This window comes from Stegodyphus dumicola, chromosome 3, assembly GCF_044657685.1.
Source record: "Stegodyphus dumicola isolate Sdum_Otavi_A_Nest chromosome 3, ASM4465768v1".
NCBI classification, from domain to species: domain Eukaryota; kingdom Metazoa; phylum Arthropoda; class Arachnida; order Araneae; family Eresidae; genus Stegodyphus; species Stegodyphus dumicola.
This window is the reverse complement of record NC_140770.1, coordinates 37,744,483-37,769,295: the sequence shown is the minus strand read 5'-3', so window position 1 is coordinate 37,769,295 and position 24,813 is coordinate 37,744,483. Positions and strand designations below refer to the sequence as shown.

The 24,813-nt window shown below is 36.0% G+C and overlaps 2 protein-coding genes across 2 annotated transcripts in view; both read right to left on the bottom strand.

Moving 5' to 3' along the window:
* Positions 1–24,069, bottom strand: part of Pino (protein pinocchio) — a 188,018-nt gene extending 163,949 nt beyond the window's left edge. The window contains exon 1 of the mRNA XM_085812771.1: positions 24,006–24,069. Within this exon, the coding sequence (XP_085668897.1) occupies positions 24,006–24,054 (49 nt within the window). The 5' untranslated portion in view covers positions 24,055–24,069. The remainder of the gene's footprint in view (positions 1–24,005) is intronic.
* Gnf1 (germ line transcription factor 1) overlaps positions 1–24,813 on the bottom strand; it is a 203,990-nt gene that overhangs the window by 29,622 nt on the left and 149,555 nt on the right. The gene's annotated exons all lie outside the window — the stretch shown is intronic.

The window sequence follows — 24,813 nt, the reverse complement described above, 5'->3', positions numbered from 1 at the left end:
ATACTTAGGACTCTGAAGTGTTGTAGAAAAAGAAAATATATACATTTATATGTATATTTGCGACGTAATTACAAAATATTTACACCCGAACGCGTCAAATCCCATAGAACTCAATGGTAAATGACTCAATGTTTTGGTCACCACGTAGGGATCGCCGGTGCTTCAGAGCAGGGTACGGAGAAACTTGTTTAGGGCGACTCCATCTTACTTCCTACCTCCATGGTGTGTGTGCCTCGTCGAGAGGGCGAGTGAGAGTGCATCGCATAAAGTTAGTTAGTTAGTTCTGAGCACTGGCCCCCAGCTCACCTAGCAGGCAAAACCTGCCATATGGTTATGAGGGGAGGACAGGCCAAGCCACAAAGACATAACACACACACACACACACACACACACACACACACACAAAAAAAAAAAAAAAAAAAAAAAAAAAAACACGTTAAGTAGATACATACATTCCAAACACTCTCGATGAAATAGTATATAAATGTGTCGTTTCCATTTCTGTGTTTTTTCCTAAGTTTAAAATCTTTATAAGTTTTACTTTCAATTAGTTATTATTATTCAAATCTTCTTTATATTATCAAAATTCACCTTAAATTTATAAGTTACCTCAATTATTCCTGTTTTCAGTATGATTTTCTGCTTTGTTATATCTCGATACCAATATTCTTCTTATTCTCATTCACAGTTTGCATAATATCTCTTGCAAATTTCATGAACAATTTATAATTACTAAATAAATCCTCAAACTTCGCAAATTTATATTTTTCTCTCACACTTCCAGTCAGGCAACAGTCCTCGACGAAATGCTTTGAATCGCCGAATTTATTACAAACTTTACAAACCTCGCATAGAATGCGATTTAGTTAGTATCGAGTTGGTGTCTCGTCTAGCGAGTCAATCCCTGCGGAGCCGATCGAGTTGACAGCCGGGCAGCGAGTGCCGAGTGGGTCGTTGAGTCTCGTAGTGTATCGCGGTTAGTGCATCGTCGAGAGAGCGTGTTGAGCTCCGGGAACGACTGAACCGAAGTGTCGGGAGCTGTGCTCTGTGTGTCGTCGGGTCATCGCGAGTTGTAGCGTGGAGAATCTCGAGAGCACGTAGAGTTCCAAGAACGACCAAGCAGAGTCGGGAGCTGTACTCTAGTGCTTTGCCGTGAAGCTGTCTCCACCGTGATAGCCTGATAACCTGGAGGCTGTGTCGCTGATCGTGTCAACGTGTTTATGGTAGTTTATCGACGACTGTAAAAACGTGTTTTGGAGCTGTCCTGACAATACTGGCCAATAAAGTGTGTTCGATACTTCATCAAGTGTCGTCGTTATTCACTCAAAATCTACGAACCCCGTCCGAACGTGAAGGAAGAAAATAACGTCTAATATAAGAAATAATTGGTGTCAGAAAAGAAAAACGTAACAGTTGGTGTCAGAGGTGGGATTTGCGAGTGAATGCCAGTGACTCACCTGCAGAGGAAAGCCATGGCGGAAGAAACGAAGACTTTGATGGACCTTTTAGCCGAGTTGAAAGCTGGACAGGAAGCGATAAAATCTGGATATAAAGAGATGATAGCAGAGATCAAAGCCGCACTGAAAGAGATGAAAGCGGGACTGGAAGATAAGAAAGCCCGGCGGGAAGAAATGAATGTCGAGCAAGAAAAGGTGCGAGAGCAATTCCAACAGCTGAAGTGGAGCTGTTGGAGAGATTGCAGAAGAAACTGGAGCCATAAAAGAAGATGTGAAAATGGCAGTAGTGGCATCTGGAGAATCCAAGGATGAAGAAATGAAAGAAGTAGCTAACGAACTGCCTGAGAAAGATCCAGAAATGATCGATGAAATATCTAACGGGTTTAAAGAAAAAGAACAAAAACATGAAGAAATAAAAGACGGGAAGGAAGATTTTGATTCTCACGTGCCTGAAGTAGAGATAGAAGAAAGCGAAAATGCGACTGATAGTGATAGCGAACTGATAGTGAAGTTATGAATACGAAGTCAGCAAGTGTTGAACCATCTGAAAGTGCATGTGATGCAAAGATGAGAGAAGCTGATGTACAGCTTAAGCAGTACGCTCCAGTACTGCAAGAAAATTCACTCACCTCGCAAATTATGTGTGCGTCTTATAGTGCAGGTTATGCAGAATTTCGAATTGGTTCCCAGGAAACGGAGGTAAATGGGCATGCACCAGCTGCTGAAAATACCGAGGTGAACTGTATACATGGTGAGAATAAACTACAGAGTGGTGAACGAACTGTTTTAGATTTTCCTGTGGATGAAAAGTCTGAAGGAACTGAATCTCCAGACTGTGATATGCAAAACAGAAATACATCTGCGAACTGCAGTGGAAAAGTATTTGACCCGGGTATAAATTAATGTACAGACTAAGACTGAAATTCATTCAGAACTTTAATTTGTATAATTTGAAATTGTGATGTGTTTAATTTATCTATATAACTTGAACATAGTGTAAATATTTGTTTCTTTTAAAATTGTTATGTGTTTAATTTGTGTATAATACTTGTACATAGTGTAAATATTTTTTTTCTTTAGTTATGTTATTTATTTGTTTTATTATGTTTTGTTTGTATCGAATTTGGCTTCTGACCAAAGGTTGTACTGCCCGGGACGTGCAGTCCTTGGGAGGGGGCAGTGTTACGAAATGTACAGGCGCGGTGAGATAGCTTCCCCGCAAAGCAGTTTTAGGGTTTCCATAAAATGGCAAGGGAAGGCAGGGTTACCACATTTGGCGATAAAATTGGCGATATGCCATGGACAGATGGAGAACCTTCTGGAACGAATTCTTACCGGCTTAGCCCAGAATGTTCTCAAACACAAACCGAAAGCTATATAAACCCTGCTGATCCACAGTCAGTTAGTGTGTGCCTCGTCTAGCGAGCTGATAGTCAGTCACTGAGCGAGGGTCTCGAAGTCTAGCGCCGAGTTGGACATCGAGTGCATCGAGAGAGTCTTTTAGTGTATTGCGAATTAGTGCATCGTCGAGTTTTGTCTTAAACTGTGCTGAGCCGAGAGCTATAACTCTTGTGTATCGTCGAGTGCATCGCGACTTGTAGCGTGGAGAGTCTCGAGAGTACGTGCAGTTCCCAGAACGACCAAGCAGAGTCGGAAGCTGTACTCTAGTGCTTTGCAGTGAAGCTGTCTCCACCGATATTGCCTGACAGTGTGAAGGCTATGTCGCTGAACGTGTCAGCGTGTTTATAACAGTTCGACAACTGAAAGAGTGATTTTGGAGCTATCTGATTAATATTGGTAAATAAAGTGTGTTTCGATACTTCATCAAGTGTCGTCGTTATTCACTCCAAATCTACGAACCCCGTACGAACGTGAAGGAATAACATAACGTAACAATACTAAATACTTATTGGGCTTAGAGAAAAAAAAAATATTTGCCAATTAACTTTTCAGATCTTCTGATTATCCGAATGGGCTATAGTCCCGCTTAGTTCAGATATTTGGAGCTCTGCTGCGTTAAAAAATGCCATCCCTCTTCTAGATTATTTTTACCGAAATATATTGCTTAGAATATAATCATTGATAGTCTGAGGTCAAATAACCGTAAGAAATAAGCTTTCAAGAACGCTTTCTGATTACAAAGGAGGGAGGGGGAATAATAGGATCAAGTGTCTATCGTGATTAAATGTCTAATCCTAAGCTGAACAGATCGAATATTCGCTTAAGATTATTTGTATCTTATGTTATAAACTATTATTAAAAGCGATAAAGCCGAGTAAAGTGCTAGTTGTGCAAACTTCTACGTGATAAGTGAATGGTAGAAGCTTCCACTGTCTTTTCCTGAGATGAACTGCCACTTTCAAAAATATCAAAAATATCTTATCTTGTTGACAAATATATTATTAGAATAGCATAGGGGATCAGATAAATAAAGCTGTCGGACAAGTTTCACTCGTATTTCACATGATAGGCTCTTTATTTAATGCTATGTGAAGAATTTTCTAGCAGATAAACACGTGTACACGAGTCCGATTTTGCTTTCATTTTTCAGTTCGATATCCTCCCCACCTGTTTTTCACGATTATGGGTAAAAGGTGACTGACACATATGGTGATCGAAGGAGAATATTCTCTCTTTATCTTATTTAGCAACCCATTAGTACGACTGTACTGACGAAGGGTGAAGAGTTTATAATTCGCGTGCGAGTTAGGCGAAGATAATCTGTGTGTACATCTGTGCGAAGAAAAAACGGGGTTTAAAGGGAAGATTATTATTTCTGTGAAGCCTTAGGTACAGAATTTTGTTCTAAGATCTCCAACGGCCGCTTTTTTTATTTTTAGAAGGGAAAAATAAAATTATGAATCACAGAGTCTGGTACTTCTTAAAATCTGTGTTCACTGGTTTAGTCTTAAAAAACATTCTACACTGAGGCTCATGCGAAAGATGGTTAGCAGTTGTAAAGAATGTATTAACTTCCAAGCAAGTCTCTAAACTAATGGTTTTCAACGGGTTCGGTAAAAATCCCCTCGGAATCTATGAAATTTCAAAGAAGAGTCAGTGATGATCAGCGGGTCGACTGAGGGTCGGGAGCGCATAAAATAAATCTGAAAGGAAAATATATTAAAAGTATATAATATATACAGTGGTACCTCGCTATAAGACAATAATTCGTTGCAGGTCTATGGATCAAACTTGACACATACCAAACGAAATTTTCCAATAAGAAACAAAAGGCAAATAATTCAGCTCCATTATTATAAAAAGTGTTTCATCGTTATTACTAAAACACTGTTTTATATTAAAATAAAAATGAAGTGATTAATTTATCAAGCCATTTTATGTTTAAGTTTTTTTATATGCAATTATATATTTGTATTATGATTATGTGTATATTGCATATAATAAAGAAAAATGTAAGAAGTCGATTCAGAAAACCACTCCATTAAAAGGAGTCCATGCAAGAAAAAGAGTGGGAATCCTTGACCTAAACCTTCTTTCGCTCAGGCGAATACGGCCGTCACCCAAGTATTATTTAACTAAGCCGAGGAATAAGCGAAATTAAGTAACACTTACGCCAGTGGTCTAAATCTCAGTGCCCCCAAAGCAATTTTATGCGACTCACTAATACATTTTAATTATGCATTTATTGCAAATACGGTTATTATAGTTTTAGAGCTATAAAGATATGGAACAGCTTGCGTGAGGGACTGCTGTCGATTGAAAAAGGATAGAATAAATATGTTGTCGAATAGAATCTTTGTCACTTTATGCATGTACGTCAGGCCACGTGACAAAATAATGCGGAAGAATTTATCTTGTCGGTACAGTCAGTAAATTTAGCTGGCTAGGCGATAGCTGGTGGCAATTCAGTATTCTGAAATTTCCGGTTTTCCGACTAAGGTTACAAATAAATTATTTAGTTGTTAATTCAAAATATTGGAATTAACTGAAGTAAATGTCAGTCTAAAATCTAATATGTAATTTTCAGTGCATTTGAATTAGAAGAATAACCAATAAAAATTTCTTGCAGATACCAACCTTTAGACTGCAGATAGAAAATAGCTAAAATTATTTTTTTTTCCCTTTCTGTTATTATCATTGTTCATGTACGATTTGATAAATATTCAGTAAGTGTAATTTAAAATATATTATTATTATTAGTTTGTTTATTTATAAAAAAAAAGTTTTGAAGATTTTATTGAAAAACGTGTTCTAACTCGTCAGCTCCTTTCAGATCGAGCATTAGGCCCGCATGCAGTTTGAGTTTGAGACCACTGACTTAAGCGACTAGGCATATCTCTGTATATTCTAGAGAGTGTATCAGTACAGCGTTGACAAACTTTCGGAAGAGATAGAGTTTCCCTAGACGATGAGAAATCACGTAGGAATGCATGGTCGGAAACGCTTTCTTGGCGCGGTCGACACAAAAGTCAAGAAAGAAAGGACACGAACAGATGAGAAAGCATGTTTATTATTCAGAGTACAACAAAAACAAAGAGAAAACAACATAAAGAGACAACGATAATCATGAAAGAATGTGTTCGAAATTGCGATCCGGCCCGTGATGCAGGAACCGTGCGCCATGCATCTTCCATTCGTGATGCAGATCTTCAGTGCGGAGGTGTGAGGCCTGCATCACGGCCCCGGGGTCGTTAATTTAGAACACCTTCTTTAATGACGATCGTTGTTTGTTTTTGCTCTTATTTGTAGGATTCTGCTGTACTAAACATAATAAAACATGTTTTGTCTCACTATTTGTGTTCTTCCTTTTTTGCTTTTTGTGTCGTCATTACTGCGCCAGGAAAACGTTTCCGACCATGCATTCCTATATGATTTCCAATCGTCTCAGTGTACTCTAGCTCTGCTGAAAGTTTGTCAACGCTGTACTGATACACCCTGTATAGTTAAATAATAACCCAGAAAGAAAACTTAAAAGTTGATTCTAAAATTTGTAGAAGCTCTAAAAATTAGAATTTACGATAGTTGTTCATTATTATTCACGGGAACTTGGTCAAAACAAACTGAAAACTACCAACTAAATTGAAAGTACTGAGAGCTATCAACTACTAACTCTAAACAAACTCTCATTACCTTTCATTTAGCTGTCTAACTGAACGAACATTACATTTCGATATATGAAGAATTAAAAGTTTATTTTCCCACTATAATACTGTAAAAAATAAATTGTCATAGCGTCAAATAAATTTTATAGAAGAGATAAATGATACAAATATTTTTTTTAATGTACTCAACGGAGAAGTACAACTATTCGTATAAGTACCTTGGAATTATAACTTAATGCAGATGGATCGATCTCAGTACAGAATTCATGTTTGCTCAAAATTTGTCTGTGAAATATTGCGAACTATTATTCAGAGAAATTATTTGGAAAATTCTCTGAAGGCGAGCAGATGGAAATGCGTAACTGTTAAAGATTCAAGCAACAAAGGCTATAAATGTCAGCCTTGTTGCTCAGTCAGTTGCTGGCTTGTCAGTAGTGTGTTGCCCGTATATTATGAAAACAGCTGTTCCGCGAATGTACAGTGTTGACACGACAAGTTCGACTTACATCACCGGCTACAGCTCTTTCTAAAGGCTGACTCTTTCGCAAGATCGATATTTCAGCTTGTTGTTGAACGTTTGTAACAGAAGAATATCAACTTCTACTACGGGAGAAACATGCTTGTGCATGGGCTATTTGTATTCCACTCACTTCTTCATACAGAGTATGGAACCTGAGATGGACAAAAGAACGCATTGTAAGACGTTATTTTTAATAAACTATTTTGACTTTCTATAACTTCTACATTCATAAAACTTTCACCAAAATGCGGATCAGGTTGAAGAATGTTACAGAATTGAAAAGCTTGTTGGCTTATATGTTAAACAACCCGATTATCTTATGATTTTGGGTTTAATAATCTCTGCTTTCGTCAACTCTCATCAGAATGTAAATGAATTAATGTATTTAAGTGCCGAGTTCTTGAGTTTGAAAAAGAACTTTTATCAGCTTATTGACATGTTTACGCCTCTCTGCTCGGAACTGATTGATCGGCTTTAGCTTCAGCAAGCTTTGCGAATATTTATGGGCCGAGATAAATCTTATTTAGGCACATGTTCATTTGTATTTCATATTTTGATTTGATTGATTGATTTTATTTATTTATTTTACATTTCCCACAAGTAGTGGATATTGAATTTCTGTCATCGCAGTAATTTTGTGTAATAGATTGACCAGTTAATAAATACGTTTACTGAGCCTTCATTTCGAATCTCAGATTACAGTAGTAAAAAAGTAAGACGGTACTACAAGTTGTCTGACTATCTTACGGTTCTATTAGTTTGACAAGTTTAAAGTAGAGGAGAACTTTACAAAATTTTTTGACCATAAAAATGTATTGACGTAGGCGAATTAATAACCTAATAATAAAGTATTCAAAGATTAGAGTGCTAGGTAAAGATTTTCTAAATTCTCCATTCGTTATGCAGTGAAATGACGTCAGAATAAGAGTTATTCTGGTAACTGTTTGAAATTACCGTATTTATGCGAATCTAATGCGCATCCCCATTTTAAAACTTTAAATAATAAAAAAATCGTTTGTCGGCGAATGTAATGCGCATCAATGATATGAGGAATTTATTGAATCTTATTTTATACAACAATGGATTTGTATATAAACTATCAATTAATGGTATGATAATTTTATTTAAATTTAGATACCATATTTTATACAACAATGGATTTATACATAAAGCAGCAGAACATAGAATTAACCTATTAGTGGGCTATTGTCATGTGAAACAATCATTGTTAATTAGCACTACCGTATATACGGTACCTATCGTAAAATATGAACATGAAATAAATCGTAACATTTCTATCTAGTTAACAGTTTCTACAATCAGTGATTAATAGTAAACGTCTTTATTCACTAATGTTTTCATCACTGGAATCCTCGCAGCTCTCTTCGTCAGAAGCAGATTCATTTCTTCTTTCCTCATCATCGTCATCCTCATCCTCGGCGTTTCAGAGCACGTCATCGTCACTGCCATTCAATGCATTTGAAATGCAGCATTTCTTGAAAGATTTCACAATCATTGGTGCTTCGATGCTTTTCCGGACAGCAGAAACCCAGTATGCAACAATGTGCGGTGCAGCACGCTTAATTTTTCCTGTCGGGGTCAATACACAGTTTGGCTCACAAAACCATTTTTCGTACTCCGCCTGAACGTACCCCTTAAAAAGTTTATTTATACTAACGTCCAGGGGTTGTAACACAGACGTCATCCCTCCAGGAATGATAACAAGATCACTGCCTAGGCTGTGCATCTTCTTTTTTACGTCGTCAGTGAGATGACCACGAAATGCGTTCAGACAAAGCATTGATGGTGGATTAGAGAGCCCACCGGGACGGCGTTTCCATACATTTCGGAGCCAATCAAGCATTAATGATTCCGTCATCCACCCCTTCTCTTGGTTTCGAATCAGGACATCATCTGGGAACAGCTTTTCATTCTTAGGGGTTTTAGGGCATGTTTTCCGTTTGAGGATTAAGAATGGGGGAAGTTTGCACCCGTCTGCTGTTATTGCCAGCATCACTGTTACGCGTTGTTTTTCACATCCCGAAGTTTTGATGATACCTTCCTTAGTCCCCTTCTCCGTAATGGTGTAGTTACGAGGCATATCAAACCAAATTGCCGTCTCGTCAGCGTTGCCAATTTGCCCCATTGAAAAATTCTTTTCCTTCCGAAGTGTGATGACATACCTCTGAAATGTTAGTAGTTTTCCCTCAAAATCTGCAGGAAGCTTTTGGCATATTGTTGTACGTCGTCTTAGAGATAAACCCATCCGCTTCATAAACCGATCCACCCATCCACGGCTAGCCTTAAACTCTTGTTTCGGTATTCCAAGAACTTCAGCCTCCTCTTTTGATTTATTTCTTATGGTGTCACTAGTCACAGGTTGTCCATTCTTCCTCCTTTCACGTACAAATTCCAAAACTTTTTCTTCAATTTTAGGGTGTCTTCCTTTGCGAGGGCCAGTGAATTTCTTTCTACTAGCTTTAGTTGCAAACAGTGCCAATTTCTGTTGCCGCCACAAGCGAACATTGCTCTCAGCTACGTTGAACTCTCTCCCTGCCTTTCTATTGCCATTTTTTTCAGCATAAAGAATTACTTTAAGTTTGAAAGTAGCGTCATATGACATTCTTCTCTGTTTGCCCTCCATTTCGTGACTACGTACTCTGCAGTTTGTATCCTCTATGCAATAATGTGTCAACGATAAATGTAACGGTAAATGTAGTCGAGAAATTTGGTTGACGTCATCGGCGAACTTTGCACTCGAATCTAATGCGCCATCGAATCTAATGCGCACCCCAATTTTGAATACTACATTTGGCCAAAAACGATGCGCATTAGATTCGCGTAAATACGGTATAATATCATGCCGCCAGAACTATCTTGTCTCGGACTGCTTTCGAGAAAGTCTGGTCACTCTATTTACACTGTAGTAAGCGTCGAATGTTTCTGTTCAGAGATTAAAAAAAATTTATAAATAGATAAAATGGTAAAAAAAAAAAAAAAATGTTTTACACATGTACACTTTTTGCATCGTTAATTTATTTATATATACTATCAATTGCCAAACGGGTGTGGACAATAATTAAAATATTCGTTTTTAAATAAGAATGTTCTGGATGAAATATATTTTTTTATTAAGTGAATTGTTAACAGTCTTCTTGGTAAAAAATTTAATATCAACAAAAATGAAATATTATGCTTCCAAACAGCTTTTTTTCGACTCAATAGGTAGAAGCCTCTGGAGCGGTTAGACTAATGTTTCTGAACGTGGGGCCCGCGCCCCACAGGGGGCAATACGAAAATGGACTCGTCCACCGTTTAAAGGAACAGGGAACGTTCAAATTTCCGAATTTTCTCCAAAAAGTCAACATTTTTCGAAATTTCATTTTTTATTCCCAAAAATAAAGAATGATGTAAGTGATGTACACGTGAAAAAGTTTTTAAACTGCGATGCATTTTAAATATTTTATAAAGAATTTTCGCTGTAGACATGGATATTTAAATGCTTTTAATGGGTATTTAAATAGCTGACACATTACACTTTCCAGACGCTTTTCACACATGTCAGCCAAAGAATTCAACTTATTTTTTACTGCACGAAGTGAAGAAGTTCTTAATCATTCTTACATTTTTTTCCCCTTCGGCGCTTAGTGAGATGAGTGGTGCAAGCAAGAAAAAAGTTCGTCAGTATTCGGAGGAATATTTAAAATTAGGTTTCATAAGATGAACGGTCACCTTATTGTCTTTTATGCCTTTTATGCCTGACCAACGGATAAATGAAACGAGATCATCTTGAGGCACATCTGAAGGCGAAACATAATGCCCATATTAATTCAAATTTGAATTATTTAAAAACTTTTAGAAAAATTTGGATAAAACGAGTAACATTAAAGTCCCTATTTACTGCTCATAATGCGACTGTTAACCGTACTCTTGAGGCTAATTATCAAATTTCATTACTCATCGCTAATAGGGGAGAATTTAATCAAACCATCAATATCAGAATTTCTTAAAACGGTTCTAGAAAGAGATGAAAAGGACGGTTAAAGCTGTTAGCAGAAGAATAGATGAAATGAGTGAGGATATAAGACAGAAGCCTCTGGAGGTTAGACTAATGTTTCTTGTTTAAAAGCTGAAAACAAGGAAATTTTTGGTGCAAACGGATGAATTAACTTTGAGAGACAGTGAAGCTGTACTATTATAACTTACGTAAGATATATTGATAAAGGTTATTTTGCCGAAAAATTGTTATTCTGTAAGTCATTAGAAAGCACCACACCTCCAGAGATATTTATAGTAAGCTAAAAAATTACTTAGATGTCAAAACTATACCAATGAAAAATATAACATCTTGTGCTACAGATGCTGCTCCTAATATGATGGGGAAGAAAAAGGGTTGCTTAAAATTGATGAAAGATGAGAATCGTCTGTTCAAGTTATTTCAACAAAATGGTACCAATGAACAAATGATACTAAGAACAAAATGATACTAAATGAAACTTATACCATTATACCATATGAAAGTTATACTTCACACTGAAGTAAGATGGCTGTCGAAAGGAAACTGCTTGAAATGATTTGTGGGACTATTTGATACTCTTAGTTAATTTTTAAGCGACAAACCTGAACTGAAAGATGTGTTAACGTTTGATGGTAAGGCATTTGTGAGTTATTTAGCCGATATCTTTGAAAAACTAAATATATTAAATAACCAACTTCAAGGAGCAAATAAAACTCTTGTTGGAAAAGCGAAAGTATTGGTTTCATTATCCTTATTGAATTATGCCAGGCAAATATTTACGACAAAAATTTTGCTGTATATATGCCAAAACGTTTCATTGGCTCCCAAAGTGTGAAGTGACTGATATCGTTATACATGTTATTGTCGATCATCTGAAAATTTTATCGGCTGATTTTAAAAGAAAGATTTTCTTATTTGAAACAAACTGATTTCCCAACTTATATGATGCATCTAATGTTAGTGGATTTGGCTGATATTTCAAATATGCAGTTTCAAGAAGAACTCACAGAAATGCAAAATGATAAGTCAATTAAAACTTTACTTAATATAAAGGGAGCGATGGCATGGCTTTGTGAGGAAACCGAAATCAAATATCCAAATGCAACCAAAATGTGAAAGAAAACTATTAATACTGTTTCCATCTTCATATTTAGCTGAATGCGGATTTAGTGCTATAAATGTTTCGCTGCTAAAAAGAAAAAATCGGCTGGATATAATAAAACGGAGAGACTTGAGAGTGAAGTTAACTAAATTGGAGTCTGGCATAAAATCTCTTTGCAGCAAGCAGCAATAGCAAGGATCTCATTAAACTTAAGTAATAAATAATTACTAATACCTAAAATAATTTAGAAAAAACTTTCAATAAAATTATTTTTTACTTCAATTTCAATTCTCCATTATATGTTTTGAAAGTTTGCTTACTGTGTTTGCTCACAAAATTTCCTAGTGACTTCTTCCCAAAACCTATCATTCAAGTTTCTTTCGATAACATTTCGATTTTGGAATGGTAAAAATTATGTATATGCTAGGAGGAGCATAAAAATTTTTAGAGAGGATTAGGTGGGGCATAGCACAAAAAAAAGTTGGGGAAACACTGGGTTAGACCCTTGAGTCAAGAGGATTCCACCAAGGCCATGGTGTCACGAAGATTCTACTGAAGTTTGTTTTCAATTATACCATAGCGCAAATAGTAATTAAAAATCCCGTACTATTTGTTGATTGTCTGTTTTAACATTAGTTCCGAAATCATTTTGATATACAGTGTCGAAACAATTTATTTAAGCATTCATATTGGGGAAAAAACCTGAAGTTTTTATCCTTTTCTTAGTAAATAACCCAGGCTTATTGATCCTTCCGTTTAGTTTTAACATCAGAAGTTTTTTTCCCTTTAGTTATAATACCATATAAAACCGTTTAGTTTTAACATCAAAAGTCGTATAAGCGGATATGTTATTCGTAAGACCGGTTAACAGACAAAGCTTAAATACATTTGACGTCATATGCGACCTTCCACAATAAAGAATATTCGTCTCGACGTCGCAACGCCATTCACTACGGGTAAATTCACTGTAAAAATAAACAGAAACTTATTAACTGCGGCCTTTAGTTTCACCTATTAATGGGACTGGCAATATTCAAGGCCACTCTAAAAACGAGTTACGGGCAGATTTTACGGATGAATTATGGATGTAGTGCTACATTTAATGCCTAATGTTTGGTACATAATAACTGATGTACTTACATTCTTTCCTTATAAATTTGCTTGTTCAAACAAGGAGACAATAGGTGAGTGCTACATTATTTCCTAAATTTTTGTTCTTCGGATTGTACTTTTATTTAGCAGCAGACTAGTCCATTATTTCAATTAGAATTTATTTTTGCTGTTTAAATAATAAAGGCTGCTACAATTTGAAACCAATCAACTGAAAAAAAGAGAGAGAATTTTCTTTGTCCTTGATATCAAAGTCAAATTGAAATGCAAGTTTGATTTTCTTGTTTAAGACAGATATTTCATCTCTCCATGTTAGAAGTGCATGTTCAGTCTACCGTACACTTCAGTCGCTGAATACCAGTAATAGTTCAGTAGTTTAGTAGTTCGGACCGAGGTTGAATCTCGGGCAATGGATCGCCTGCAAGGTTAAGTAAGGTATAAATACAGGGGTCACCTATTATTTACCCTGAGTATGTAGATAAAGGCCCCTTACTATCCACTACTACCTTAGCCTTACCGAAATATATATATTAATGCATTTGGTATTTTCGATTGCAATAAAAAAAAAGATGCACAACTAGATGTTATAGCAGTCTCATATACGACCCATGTTATAGCAGTTCATCATTCTACAGCTAATCTTTTTTGCGTTAGAGATACATACATACGTATGTATGTACATCCATTTTGAAATCACTTCTTAAAAAAATGTCATTTATTCTATCCACTATTATCATGAGTACAGAAGTCACGCAAAAAAAATCTTCCAGATGGATTCGGGAACAGTCAAAATAATAGGGGGAGCGGAAAGTGATGTCGTTTCTGCTCATGTTGACAACAACAAGCTAAGAGCAGAAGTGGAAGCAAATCCATATCAAACACTCTCAACCAACCTTGGTCGACCATCCAAGAACATTTAAAGCAGAATGGAAAAATAAGCAAAGCAGGTGTTTGAGTCCCCCATAATCTGTCCGGAAAGAACAAAGCCAACCTATCCATTACATGCAACGTATTGCTTCAACGGGCACCATACAGAACCGTTTTTTGATCGTTTGATTAGTGGAGACAAAAAAATAAGTCCTATATGATAATCCAAAACTCAAAAGGCAGTTTTAATAGGGGTTACAAAGGGTTTACATCCCGAAAAGGTGCTTCTGGGTGTTTGATGGAGTATTCGCGGAATTGTTCATTTTGAATTGCTGAAACCTGGAAAAACTGTTAATGTAGACCTTTATTGTGAACAATTGGATGGAGTGAACCAATCTTTAATCGAAAAATATCAATTGTCAACGGAAAAGGCGCCATTCTGCAACATGACAATGCAAGACCGCACTGTGCAAGACGGAACACTGGAAAAAATTAATGAAATGGGGTGGGAAGTACTACCATACTCACCTACCATACTCGGTCGATATCACAGCATTGGATTTCCATTTATTCGGATCCCTACATTTTCTTAGTGGCAAAAAATTTGAAAATTTGGATGATGTTCAAAATGTCCTCTCGAGATATTTTACTCCAAAACCAATTGATTTTTATCGGTCCGGCATTGAAAATCTGCACATTAAATGGCAAAAGGTTGTTGATAACGAGGGTGACTATATAATGATTAAAAATAAAAACTTGTTACAAATTTATTCCTTTGAATTTAATGTAAGAAAGCGACATTACTTTCCGGTCCCCCTATTAGATATTTCCTTTGGAATACGATACCGAAATTTTTTACGATTGCAATGCTTCCTTTATTTCCAACAAGGAGGTTAAAAAAATTACTTTTACACTTTATGATAACGATACTACAATCCTTCCTCAATAATAAGTTGTCACTCTAGGTAATCCAAATTTATGTCATATTTCCACCTCAAAGCATATCCTTTCATTACAAAGAATTCATTATTTGAAAACTGATTTTAAGAAGAGAAATATATTGCTCTGCTTTTTAAGAAAATCAAGGTAAAAGTAAACTGTAGTCATAAAAGATAAAAGCATCTGCTGGAGCTATAATATAACAATGAAAACACACTTACCTTAATGCTATTAACTATGTATAAATCGTTTTATAATCTATTCTCAACTTCGTCCTCTACTGCGATATATTTTTTACCTAGAAATGTTTAAGTTTTTAAAAGATGAGTCCATTAATTAATAGTTTATTATTATTATTTACTTGCTCCGGGATTAGGCACCGCAAGGAAGAAAGAGATGCCTTCATGGTGGACTTTCTAAGGGAAACTGGCTCGTATACACGTTACACATGAGGAAAACCACGAAAACGCCCATGCAGCCAGCCCGTTCGAGGAAGTCAAACCTCAGACCGAACTACCAATGTTCAGTGACGTTACCGCTCGGCCGCTGGTGGGCCTAATTAATAGTTTAAGACTGAATTTCAGCCGCCCAACCGGTGTAGTGGTTAGTGCCGTGCCGAAGGACCCGGGTTCGAATTCCGGAGAAGACATGGATGTTTGTAAATGTATAGTGTTCGTGCGGCATAGGTGCACTCTAAATATGCAACAAGCCGAAAGCCCTCTCGAGAGATTGTTGGTAGGGGAAGAGGGGGTTGGGAGACCCTCGGACTCGTTCCCCCGGGGTGTTCTCCGTCAAAATTGGGGCGGAACTGAGCTAAATCGCACTGTCATCTGTAAGATGCTCAAGGCCAATGACAGGTGTAAACTTGCGCTCCTTGCCACGAGCAATTTCGTGGGCTTGGGCTGACTACAGGTGACACAAGTGAGCATTAACAACAACAGACTGACTTTTATCCTCAGAGGACAAGAAAGATGTCAATTACAATACTATTAGGCATTTCGTTCTCAGTTAAACCGCTTAAAATGCAGGGTCTGTAGTGCGTGGTTTTGCTTTTACGCAAGATATAAATTTTGTAGAATATTATCTTCAAACCTCCTAGTAGTATCAAAGGCTTTCTTCTCTCCCCTTCAATCTCAAGACTTATGAACACAGCTTCAAAACATGAATATTACCGACCATTCAGCGAAAACTCCAAGGAAATTTCCCTTTATAGTAGCAGCTATGAAAAATAATAAATAAATAATCATTTTTCAAGCTCCAAATCTACTGTAGGACTGTCTGTATACAGCAGAGTTTTTAAACTGTGAATCGCGACCCCCGTTGGGGTCGCCAAAAACTTTAGAAGTTTTGATATTTCATTAACTTATTATAATAATTGTACAATTACCAAATATTTTTACGCAATGTATCCGAAAATAGATAAAGATAAGACAATACAGAAAAAGAAAATACGAAAACGTTTCGACGCATTCTTTTTATAATATAAACGTTCATTTCACTTGTTTTGCACTTGACGCTATCATTTCGTCTGTCACTTATTTAAAACTTTCACATTGTTCTATGTCTTCAAATTAGAAATTAAAGTGAATGACCTAAAACTGGAATAGTATATTATAGTACAAGTGCAAAAAATTGACAGTTTCGGTCCCGCGTGTGTCGAATTTTGCGCAATGCTTATGCGGTCCACGAAATTTTCGTAAATATTATGGAATCCTGGGTTAGCGAAAAAAAATCTCAGTGATAAAAAGAGGTCGCAACTTCAAAAAGTTTAAGAAGCCCTGGTATAGAGGAAAAATTTCATTCAAAAACTTGAGAAAACTAACATTGTCACTAAATGAGACACACTATAATCTCATTTATTAAACATGTTATCTTTGGTACAGTCTACAGATGTTTGTACAGACCAATGTTATAAAAACAATGGTGTTACCATTATCTGTTATTGACGAGAAATACATTCATTTTATTATCTATAACCCTTTTTTTCCGTAAATAAGATAATAAGTAATGAAAGTAAAAGCGAAAACAATCAGAACACTACATCGAGTAAGTACGCACAGCACTGAAATATTTGGTGAGAAAGTGCAAATTTAAAATAAGCAATTTAAAATAAATAATAAAACAAAATTAAATTCTGCGTCGGGTGTGCTGCTTTAACCATGAGGCCGATTATTATCAGCCAGGAGGGTTGCAACATACTCGTAAACTAAACTAAACAGTTTTTCACAGACGATTCAGCATTTCTCATTCAATTAATTCAGTTCTCATTTCGCGACAAGGCAAAAAAACATAAAAACTCAAAATATCTATATTAAAAATTACGAAGTAAATCTTATTCCTCGCTTCTTAACACTTATTTCCTCGAATAAATTCCAGAATGAATTAAACATGATGTAATTCGCAATAATAAATGGAGGCGTTATCTTTGTTATTGCGAAGCTTACTTTCTCTAGATTGGCAACAAATCTACTATTCTGTTGTTTCAAATGTAAACAAGCAATGGCCGACATGGCAAAAATTATTAGGCTTAGCGGCACTTAAACAACTTTTAAATTGTTGGTAATTCTACAAATATTGCACGCAGATTGATTAAAGGCATAAAAACCTTAACCGGAAGATAAGAACAACATAATTCAATCTTTTTTAAAGCAAAAAATTCATAATTTACAAACATATAAGAATAAAGAAACTGAGCTGACTGAGCCGAGTAATAAAGAGATATACATGTATTATATACTTATGGTGCGGCCGATTTGAAACCAAAATACGAGGTGCACATTTACATGTTATAGCAGTCCTATATGCACAATTTTGCTGCTCGTTTTTGAGTTATTCGAGATACGTACGTACGTACGCACAGATGCCACGAAAAATTCTCTTTAGAATTCATTTTAAATTAGTTTTATAATTTTTTTTGGGGGGGGGGGCAAACGAATTCTTTAGTCTGTCCTTACGTGCAGATGTCACGCAAAAACATCGTTAAATTGCATTCGAATAGCGGTCAAAATGGACATTTTCGTTGAAATATGATATTCGAAATTTTTCGCGATTACAATACTTCCTTTTTACATCGTACAAGGAAGTAAAAAAGGAAGAAGAAGAGGCTTCTTCAGAGTAGATACTACTGAGGATTTGCCCTTGTTCAGTACAAATGCAGACTTCTTTTTGCCTCAAAAGGCTTGAATGGCGTAATTTATTTGTTAATATCATTTACACATATGTAGTTCTAACATGAAGGATATATGATAATGAACGACATTATATGCACACTTGAAAACTATGCATGCTGCCTCATGAATTTAAAACTTCTGGAATTTCAGGTTTCTCAGTTTACAATTTTACCAGATTTTTTTTCAAAACAAATCCAGAATTTTTAGCCAGAATGAAGTTCACTATTATTTTAATTTTCTGAAAGCTTTTTCTCTTTTCCTTTTGATACTTCTTTCACTACATATAATGTCGCGAAAAATTATTAAGTTCTTTATCTAACATTAAATATATTCATCTATGTAATAAAATTGTATTCGTTATCGCGAGGTAATTAGTAATAGATATAAATAAGGTTACATAAACATTACTGTTTTGACTCGAAATTCCAACATCATTTAATATCTGATTTATTTTCATTTTACAAACACACAGAGATTAATAAGGCTATCTATATGTATGGTTTAACATAATAATCAAGTGATCCGTTAATCTTAATGAATGACATTCAATATTTCTGTAGTGTATTTGCCTTAAAGCAATACAAAATGAAACAAGGGTGAAAATACATATATAATAAACATAAATTGTAACATATGGAATGAAATTGAACTAAGAACTATAAACGTATAATATAACATTAAAAGCCAATAAACACACAAAATGACATTACAAGTATCAAATACTAGTAAAAAGTCAATAGCAGCTCCCAAGTCTATGCGTTTCACAGGTACTACTCCGGCGACCACTTCGAGTTACTGTTACATTTTCTGGAACCTCGTTATCACTAGGATCTGTTTCTGCGATAACCTTTGTTTTCTGAGGTACATCATTGCAATTATCGGCAGAAGTAACCTCCAAAGGATAAATTGAAGGTTTATATGATTGAAGGCTGAAAGGTTCATATGACTTCACCACTGGCTACTCGCAGTTTTGCTACACGTTTAGTATTGTCTTTGCCAAGAAACAGTTCAATTACCCGTGCTAAAGGTCAAGTTATCTTGTTTGGATTCTTACTAGGACAATTATTTCTACAGAAATTGGAATCTGCTCCGTGAAGATTTCTTATCAATTCTCCAAGATATTATTTATAAAAACGTTTCAGTAGATTTAGCCGTAAGATATGAAGGTAACGCAAATGTTTCAGTAAGTGCTGAGAATCAATTAAATCCAAATCAATAGTTTCTCGTTTGCCTAAATCTTGAATAAAGCGAGTAGGCGTAAGAGGTTTCAGTTCATTAGGATCATCTGACAAATTATATCAGTGGTCGTCCATTTATAGTGGCCTCACGGTCAGCGAACAAATTCGACATTTCTTCATATGCGACACAAAATTTTCCTAAACATTTTTGAAGAAGTTCCTTGATACATTGAACCATTCTTTTCCCAAACCCGCAATACCACGGGACAGATGGACGGCTGAATATCCACTTGATTTTCATTAAAGCACATTTCCCTTGAATGAAATCTCAGTCCAGAGATTTCAAAGCGTTTGCTGCTCCTGTAAAACTTCGTACCATTATCAATATAAAGAGGAGAATATCTTTCTCTCCTAGTCCGAAATCTTCGTAATGCTTGAACTTGTAATGCTTCGTAATGCCTCAGTGGACAGCGAGGAAACTAGCTACAGATAAACTACTTGATAGACAACACACGTGAAAAGTACTAACCCCGCTTTGCTTCCTCCACGTAGGGAAAGAGGTCTAGCCAATCCTGCACCAAGTACTTGATCATGCACTAAGTACTTAGTTACATTCTGTCAGGAGGAAAAGGAATTAAATCTGAGTTAACATTTCTGGAAGTCAGTTTCTTGTACTGTATACATTGTCGTAGAACTCTTCTGGCAACTCTTCGTCCTTTGGGAATACAGAATCTTTCTTTTAACTGCGTTATCAATCTCCCAGCATACATCAAAGAGGTATGGTATACAATATCAATCTCTCTAGAATAGGATGATCTGGTAAAACTATACAACGAGTAAAATTGTTTGGGTCTTGACTGAGAATGAGTCTTGTCTGAACCTTATCGTATCATCATATTTCTCACGTATTTCAGAAGGCCATTCAGATTGGATAATTTTTATCAGAGTGTTTTCTGCCCTTTCAATCTTTTCATATGAGACCGCATCTTTTAACTTCTTAGCATTTGCCTTGATGTTAAAATTTCAAAAATAAACAGTCATTCGGAGAATTCTTATATAGCTGGAAAAATACAAAAACATTTCGCTAAATTTCTTTTCCTTCTCAGTGACTAGATTTGTGACCAACTGTCTTGCGTCGTTCCAGGAGTGTTTTCTCTCGAACAGATAATTCCGATATTGGCTAAAACTCTTTCCTTCCACACAACCAGGTTGGACATTCTCCAACACTGGGAGAAGGTCCCACCAGTCACAAGCTCAGGTGCGCAAGTCTGCAGGGCTGACGCTCTCTGGAACGCGTGTCCAATCATCTAGTTTGCCATTTGATGGACTGTTTTCAGTCAATTTCCAACGAAGGTGTTCCATGGTTCTGTGTTTGTAATCTATGCCAAAACTATCACAGAGTCCGTCCAAACGTATGTCTTCAAAGGAGAATTCAAAACTCCTTTATTATTGTCGAACCAACTCTACCACAACTTAGTGCTGCCACAGCAACTTAGGAGTTGCTGTGGCAGCCACAGCAACTCCTAAGAGCTTCAGTCGCGCAATGGTCGGCCTTTTATCAGAGCTATACTAGTTTTTGCCAGAATCATTGAGACTTTCACTTCTCCCCTTTCTTGACAGAGGAGAAAACTTTCACTTTTCCCCTTTCTTCACAGCGGAGCGCAAGCGTATCTTTGAGACGAAGAATCAGTAAATATGTGTAAGCTAACCGTTTCGAAAGATCCATGCAATATCCTTCGAGGAATTCCTTATTTCTCAACAAGCTCAAAACAATCTTCGATAATGCAATTGCAAATCGGATGACAACTCTTCGTCTAGTTCAAGCTAAAGCGTAAGGCTTCTTGGAGTAGTAACTTTGGCAATAGTGTCCCAGGTGAAGTAAAGCGTATTGTATATGCTGTTAACAATAGAAAGTAACATTCTCTTCGTAACAACTTCATTAAATCCCATGTCAGCTTGAGGACCAACGCAGTTAAGTTCATCGGCCTCTGTGTTCTATTTAAGACTAAGTATGCTTTGACTTTAATGATATTGAACTCTGGTAGGAGGTCAACAACTTAGTTCAAATGACGCTTCGTTCATTACTTGTATAGCCTGAGATTTCAATTACTTCAGTTCTTTAACATCATTAACACTTGTAACTAGATTGTCAATGTAAAACTTATTAATTATATTTCGAAAGTTTTCTGTGTGGAATTCCTGCACTCCTAAATGGTATTTTATTGGCATTCAGAAGAAAAGGCCTGGAAGAAGTGCCAAAAATCATCGGCAGTGTCTATAAATCTTGGTGCATTAAGCATCTTCTCACCACAAGAACCTTAGTACATCTCTGTCTTTGACCCTTAAACCTTTCGGCAGAAAAGCCTGTTTTATGCCAGCAACTACTCGCAAGGTACCTAAACGAAATCTCAGCAGTAGTGGTGGTATCTGATGTATCAAACTTGGTCCAAACACTCAAACACTAGTTTAGTTTAAGGACGCATATCTAAGTCGCTATAAAGAAGAGTCGAACACTGGGCGAACCCTTCGCAGTATTGCTGAATGGCCTGATAACATGCCTATGAGGAAGATATGACAAAACCTTCAAAAAATGCTCCATTGGAACAGTTTCTATTATGCCTTCTAATTCCCACTGTTGGAATACATCATCGTAGTTAAACGATTTGGTTAGGTTGGTCGAATATAGAAAAGCATGAAGAGGCTATATACCGAAGGAAATGGATGAATTTCTGATAACCGTTCTAAAGAAAACTGGCTCGTATTCACGTTAGATGTGAGAAGCGCGAAAACCAAATATACAGCAAGTCAGATCGCATGAGCTTGAACGCAGGCCAAACTCCCAGCACATCTCGGTTACTGGTGTGGCCCCGATAAATAGGCTTTTTTTGTCCACATATCTAGGAAACTGGGCTGACTGATTGGGAATTTTTTTAATTTTTTGCATGTGTAATACGAGCTAATTTTCCACAAAAGTCCCCGCGAAATCATTTCTCTAATTTGAACACGCACAGGAAAGCATGAATACAAAATACATAGAATCGGCAGAATACACAATACATAGACTCAAGGAGGTGTTGCGACTTTTCATGAAAAAAGGGCGCTGTTGCCCCGAAAGAATGTATTTTATGTGTTTTACGTTATGTAACTGTTGGTGCATCGTTGCGTTGCTGCAGTATTACTATGATATATTTTGTTGGTTTTTTTCATTAAAATATAAAAGAACAATGCAGTTGTCAATTTCGTCTACCAAATCAAGATCAAACAACGACCGATGTCAATTCATCGACACCAAAGTAGCTTTCGTATTCGAATTATCGTGTTGCATTCGTCTTTCGGAGTTCGTATTGGGGGGGGGGGGATTCTAAGGGAGAACTATGTTTACAAAATATATAAATGACAAAAAAATACAACTGAGCGCAACAAAAAATTATGTTGTCTTATTGTACCGTGTGTGTTACAACAGATTATACGAGTTTCATACACACACACCACACACAAAAAAAGGATTTAAAATTAAGGTCACAAAAACGCAAATAAAAAAGTGACTCGTCCCCTTAACGACAAAGATGTTAAGTATCATTTACTTATCCTTCCTGAGGATAAGAACCTTAAAACAGCCATTAAACATGTTATACAGGACACTAATCCCGAAGAGGTTAACTCATGGATAAAAATTATACGGTTATACGGTCACGACGCTTCATTTGCATCATTTGGGGAAACCAAAATATACCCAGTTTTTCTAGTTGCCCAAAAATGAATGATCCAGAAGCATACTAGAAGAGGAGGAAAAATTGCGAGGATTATAGTACATCAAACTAAGATCTTACAGAGGAAACATTGGATCAGTCAAGTGCTTCCGATGTCAAGGTTTCTACCGCTCATAAAGAACCTGCAACAACGAATTTCGTTGTGTAAAATGTGGCCTAAATCATGACTCCCGGAAATTCAACAAAGACAAAAATGAACCAGCTACGTGTGCAAACTGCAGATAGGGACACACTACTTCCATTAAAGGTTGTGAAAAGTATCTGCAGCCGATCAAAAAAGACCAAATAAAAACTCATACAGACAAGTCTTTTATAAAGATATTTCGCCAACCCCCTTAATCAGTTAACAGCATAAACCCAAATGTTATCTCAAGAAGCTAAAATGATTTTTCATGATCTTGCCATCTTGGTAAATTTTATTAAAAGCTTAAGCATTCCAACCTTAGTTAAAATTTATATTCAGTTCTATTACAATTTTTCATTTCTTCAATTTTCGGAACTTAGCATTATTAAATATTTATTATTTTTTGCAGCACGGATTTTTATCAGCAAAAATATTTCATTCAATAGTTAGAAAAATCGGATGTTAAGAAAAACAATGCATTTTACATTAACAACAAGATAACACAGCAAATCAATAATTATCAGTTTGGTAACCCAAAAATTTGTACAATGCTTCGAAGTTAACGTAAATCTACGTCACTGAAAACAAGCTTCAGAGCTTGAAAGTCAGTTTTTCAAAGTAAAATAAAATCTATAAGCTATAACCAACGTGTTTTTTTTTTAAGATAGAATATAAATTTCCACCAACCTGAAACAGCCAGGTGTTCCTCTTGGTGTACAGAGTACGGGGAACCCATTAAGGACTGCACTACAGTGATTTCATAGGATACTTTTAAGACTTGGAGCTCGAGCCGTGCATGTACAGTTTGAATAAATAACAAAACGTAGTAGGAAAATAAAGTCAAATTATCTTTGTGCGTGAAATAAGAGTAACAACTTTTCGTTCCAATTACTCACTCACATGGAACGAAATTTTCCTGGCGAGCAAAAAGCAAACAGAATTTTAATTCAGATCTGCATGGGGAAGGGGGAAAAAAAAAAAAAAAAAAAAAAAAAAAAACCGTTCTAATCATTGTAAAATCTTTGTGCAGAATAATTAGCAAAGCACGTGTGATTTAAATTTTGATAATGATGTTAAATACTCAGACATATAAATTCAAAATAAGCATTTCAACTGCATTATATCCATCAATTATTTTTTAAGCAGTAGCAAATAATAATACTCTCCCTGAAAGCAATAAAAAATAATTTGCAATTTGTGTTCATCTTGTAAACTGAGCTGATCATCTCATTTTGAAGAAAGTCTCATTCATGTGCTTTATGCATCAACACGAATTCCTTTACATGAAATTTATGGTATCATTTATCAAGTATGCATTTCAATAAATTAATAAAAATTTGACATATTTTCACTTATTTGATTTAAAATTCACAGAAATTTAAAAAATATTCCTTCTAAGGCACACTACTAAAAAAATATAGGTTAATATTCTATAACGTTATACAGAAAGCCCAATAAGATAAAATACATTGGAAAGAGAACTAATGTACACTAA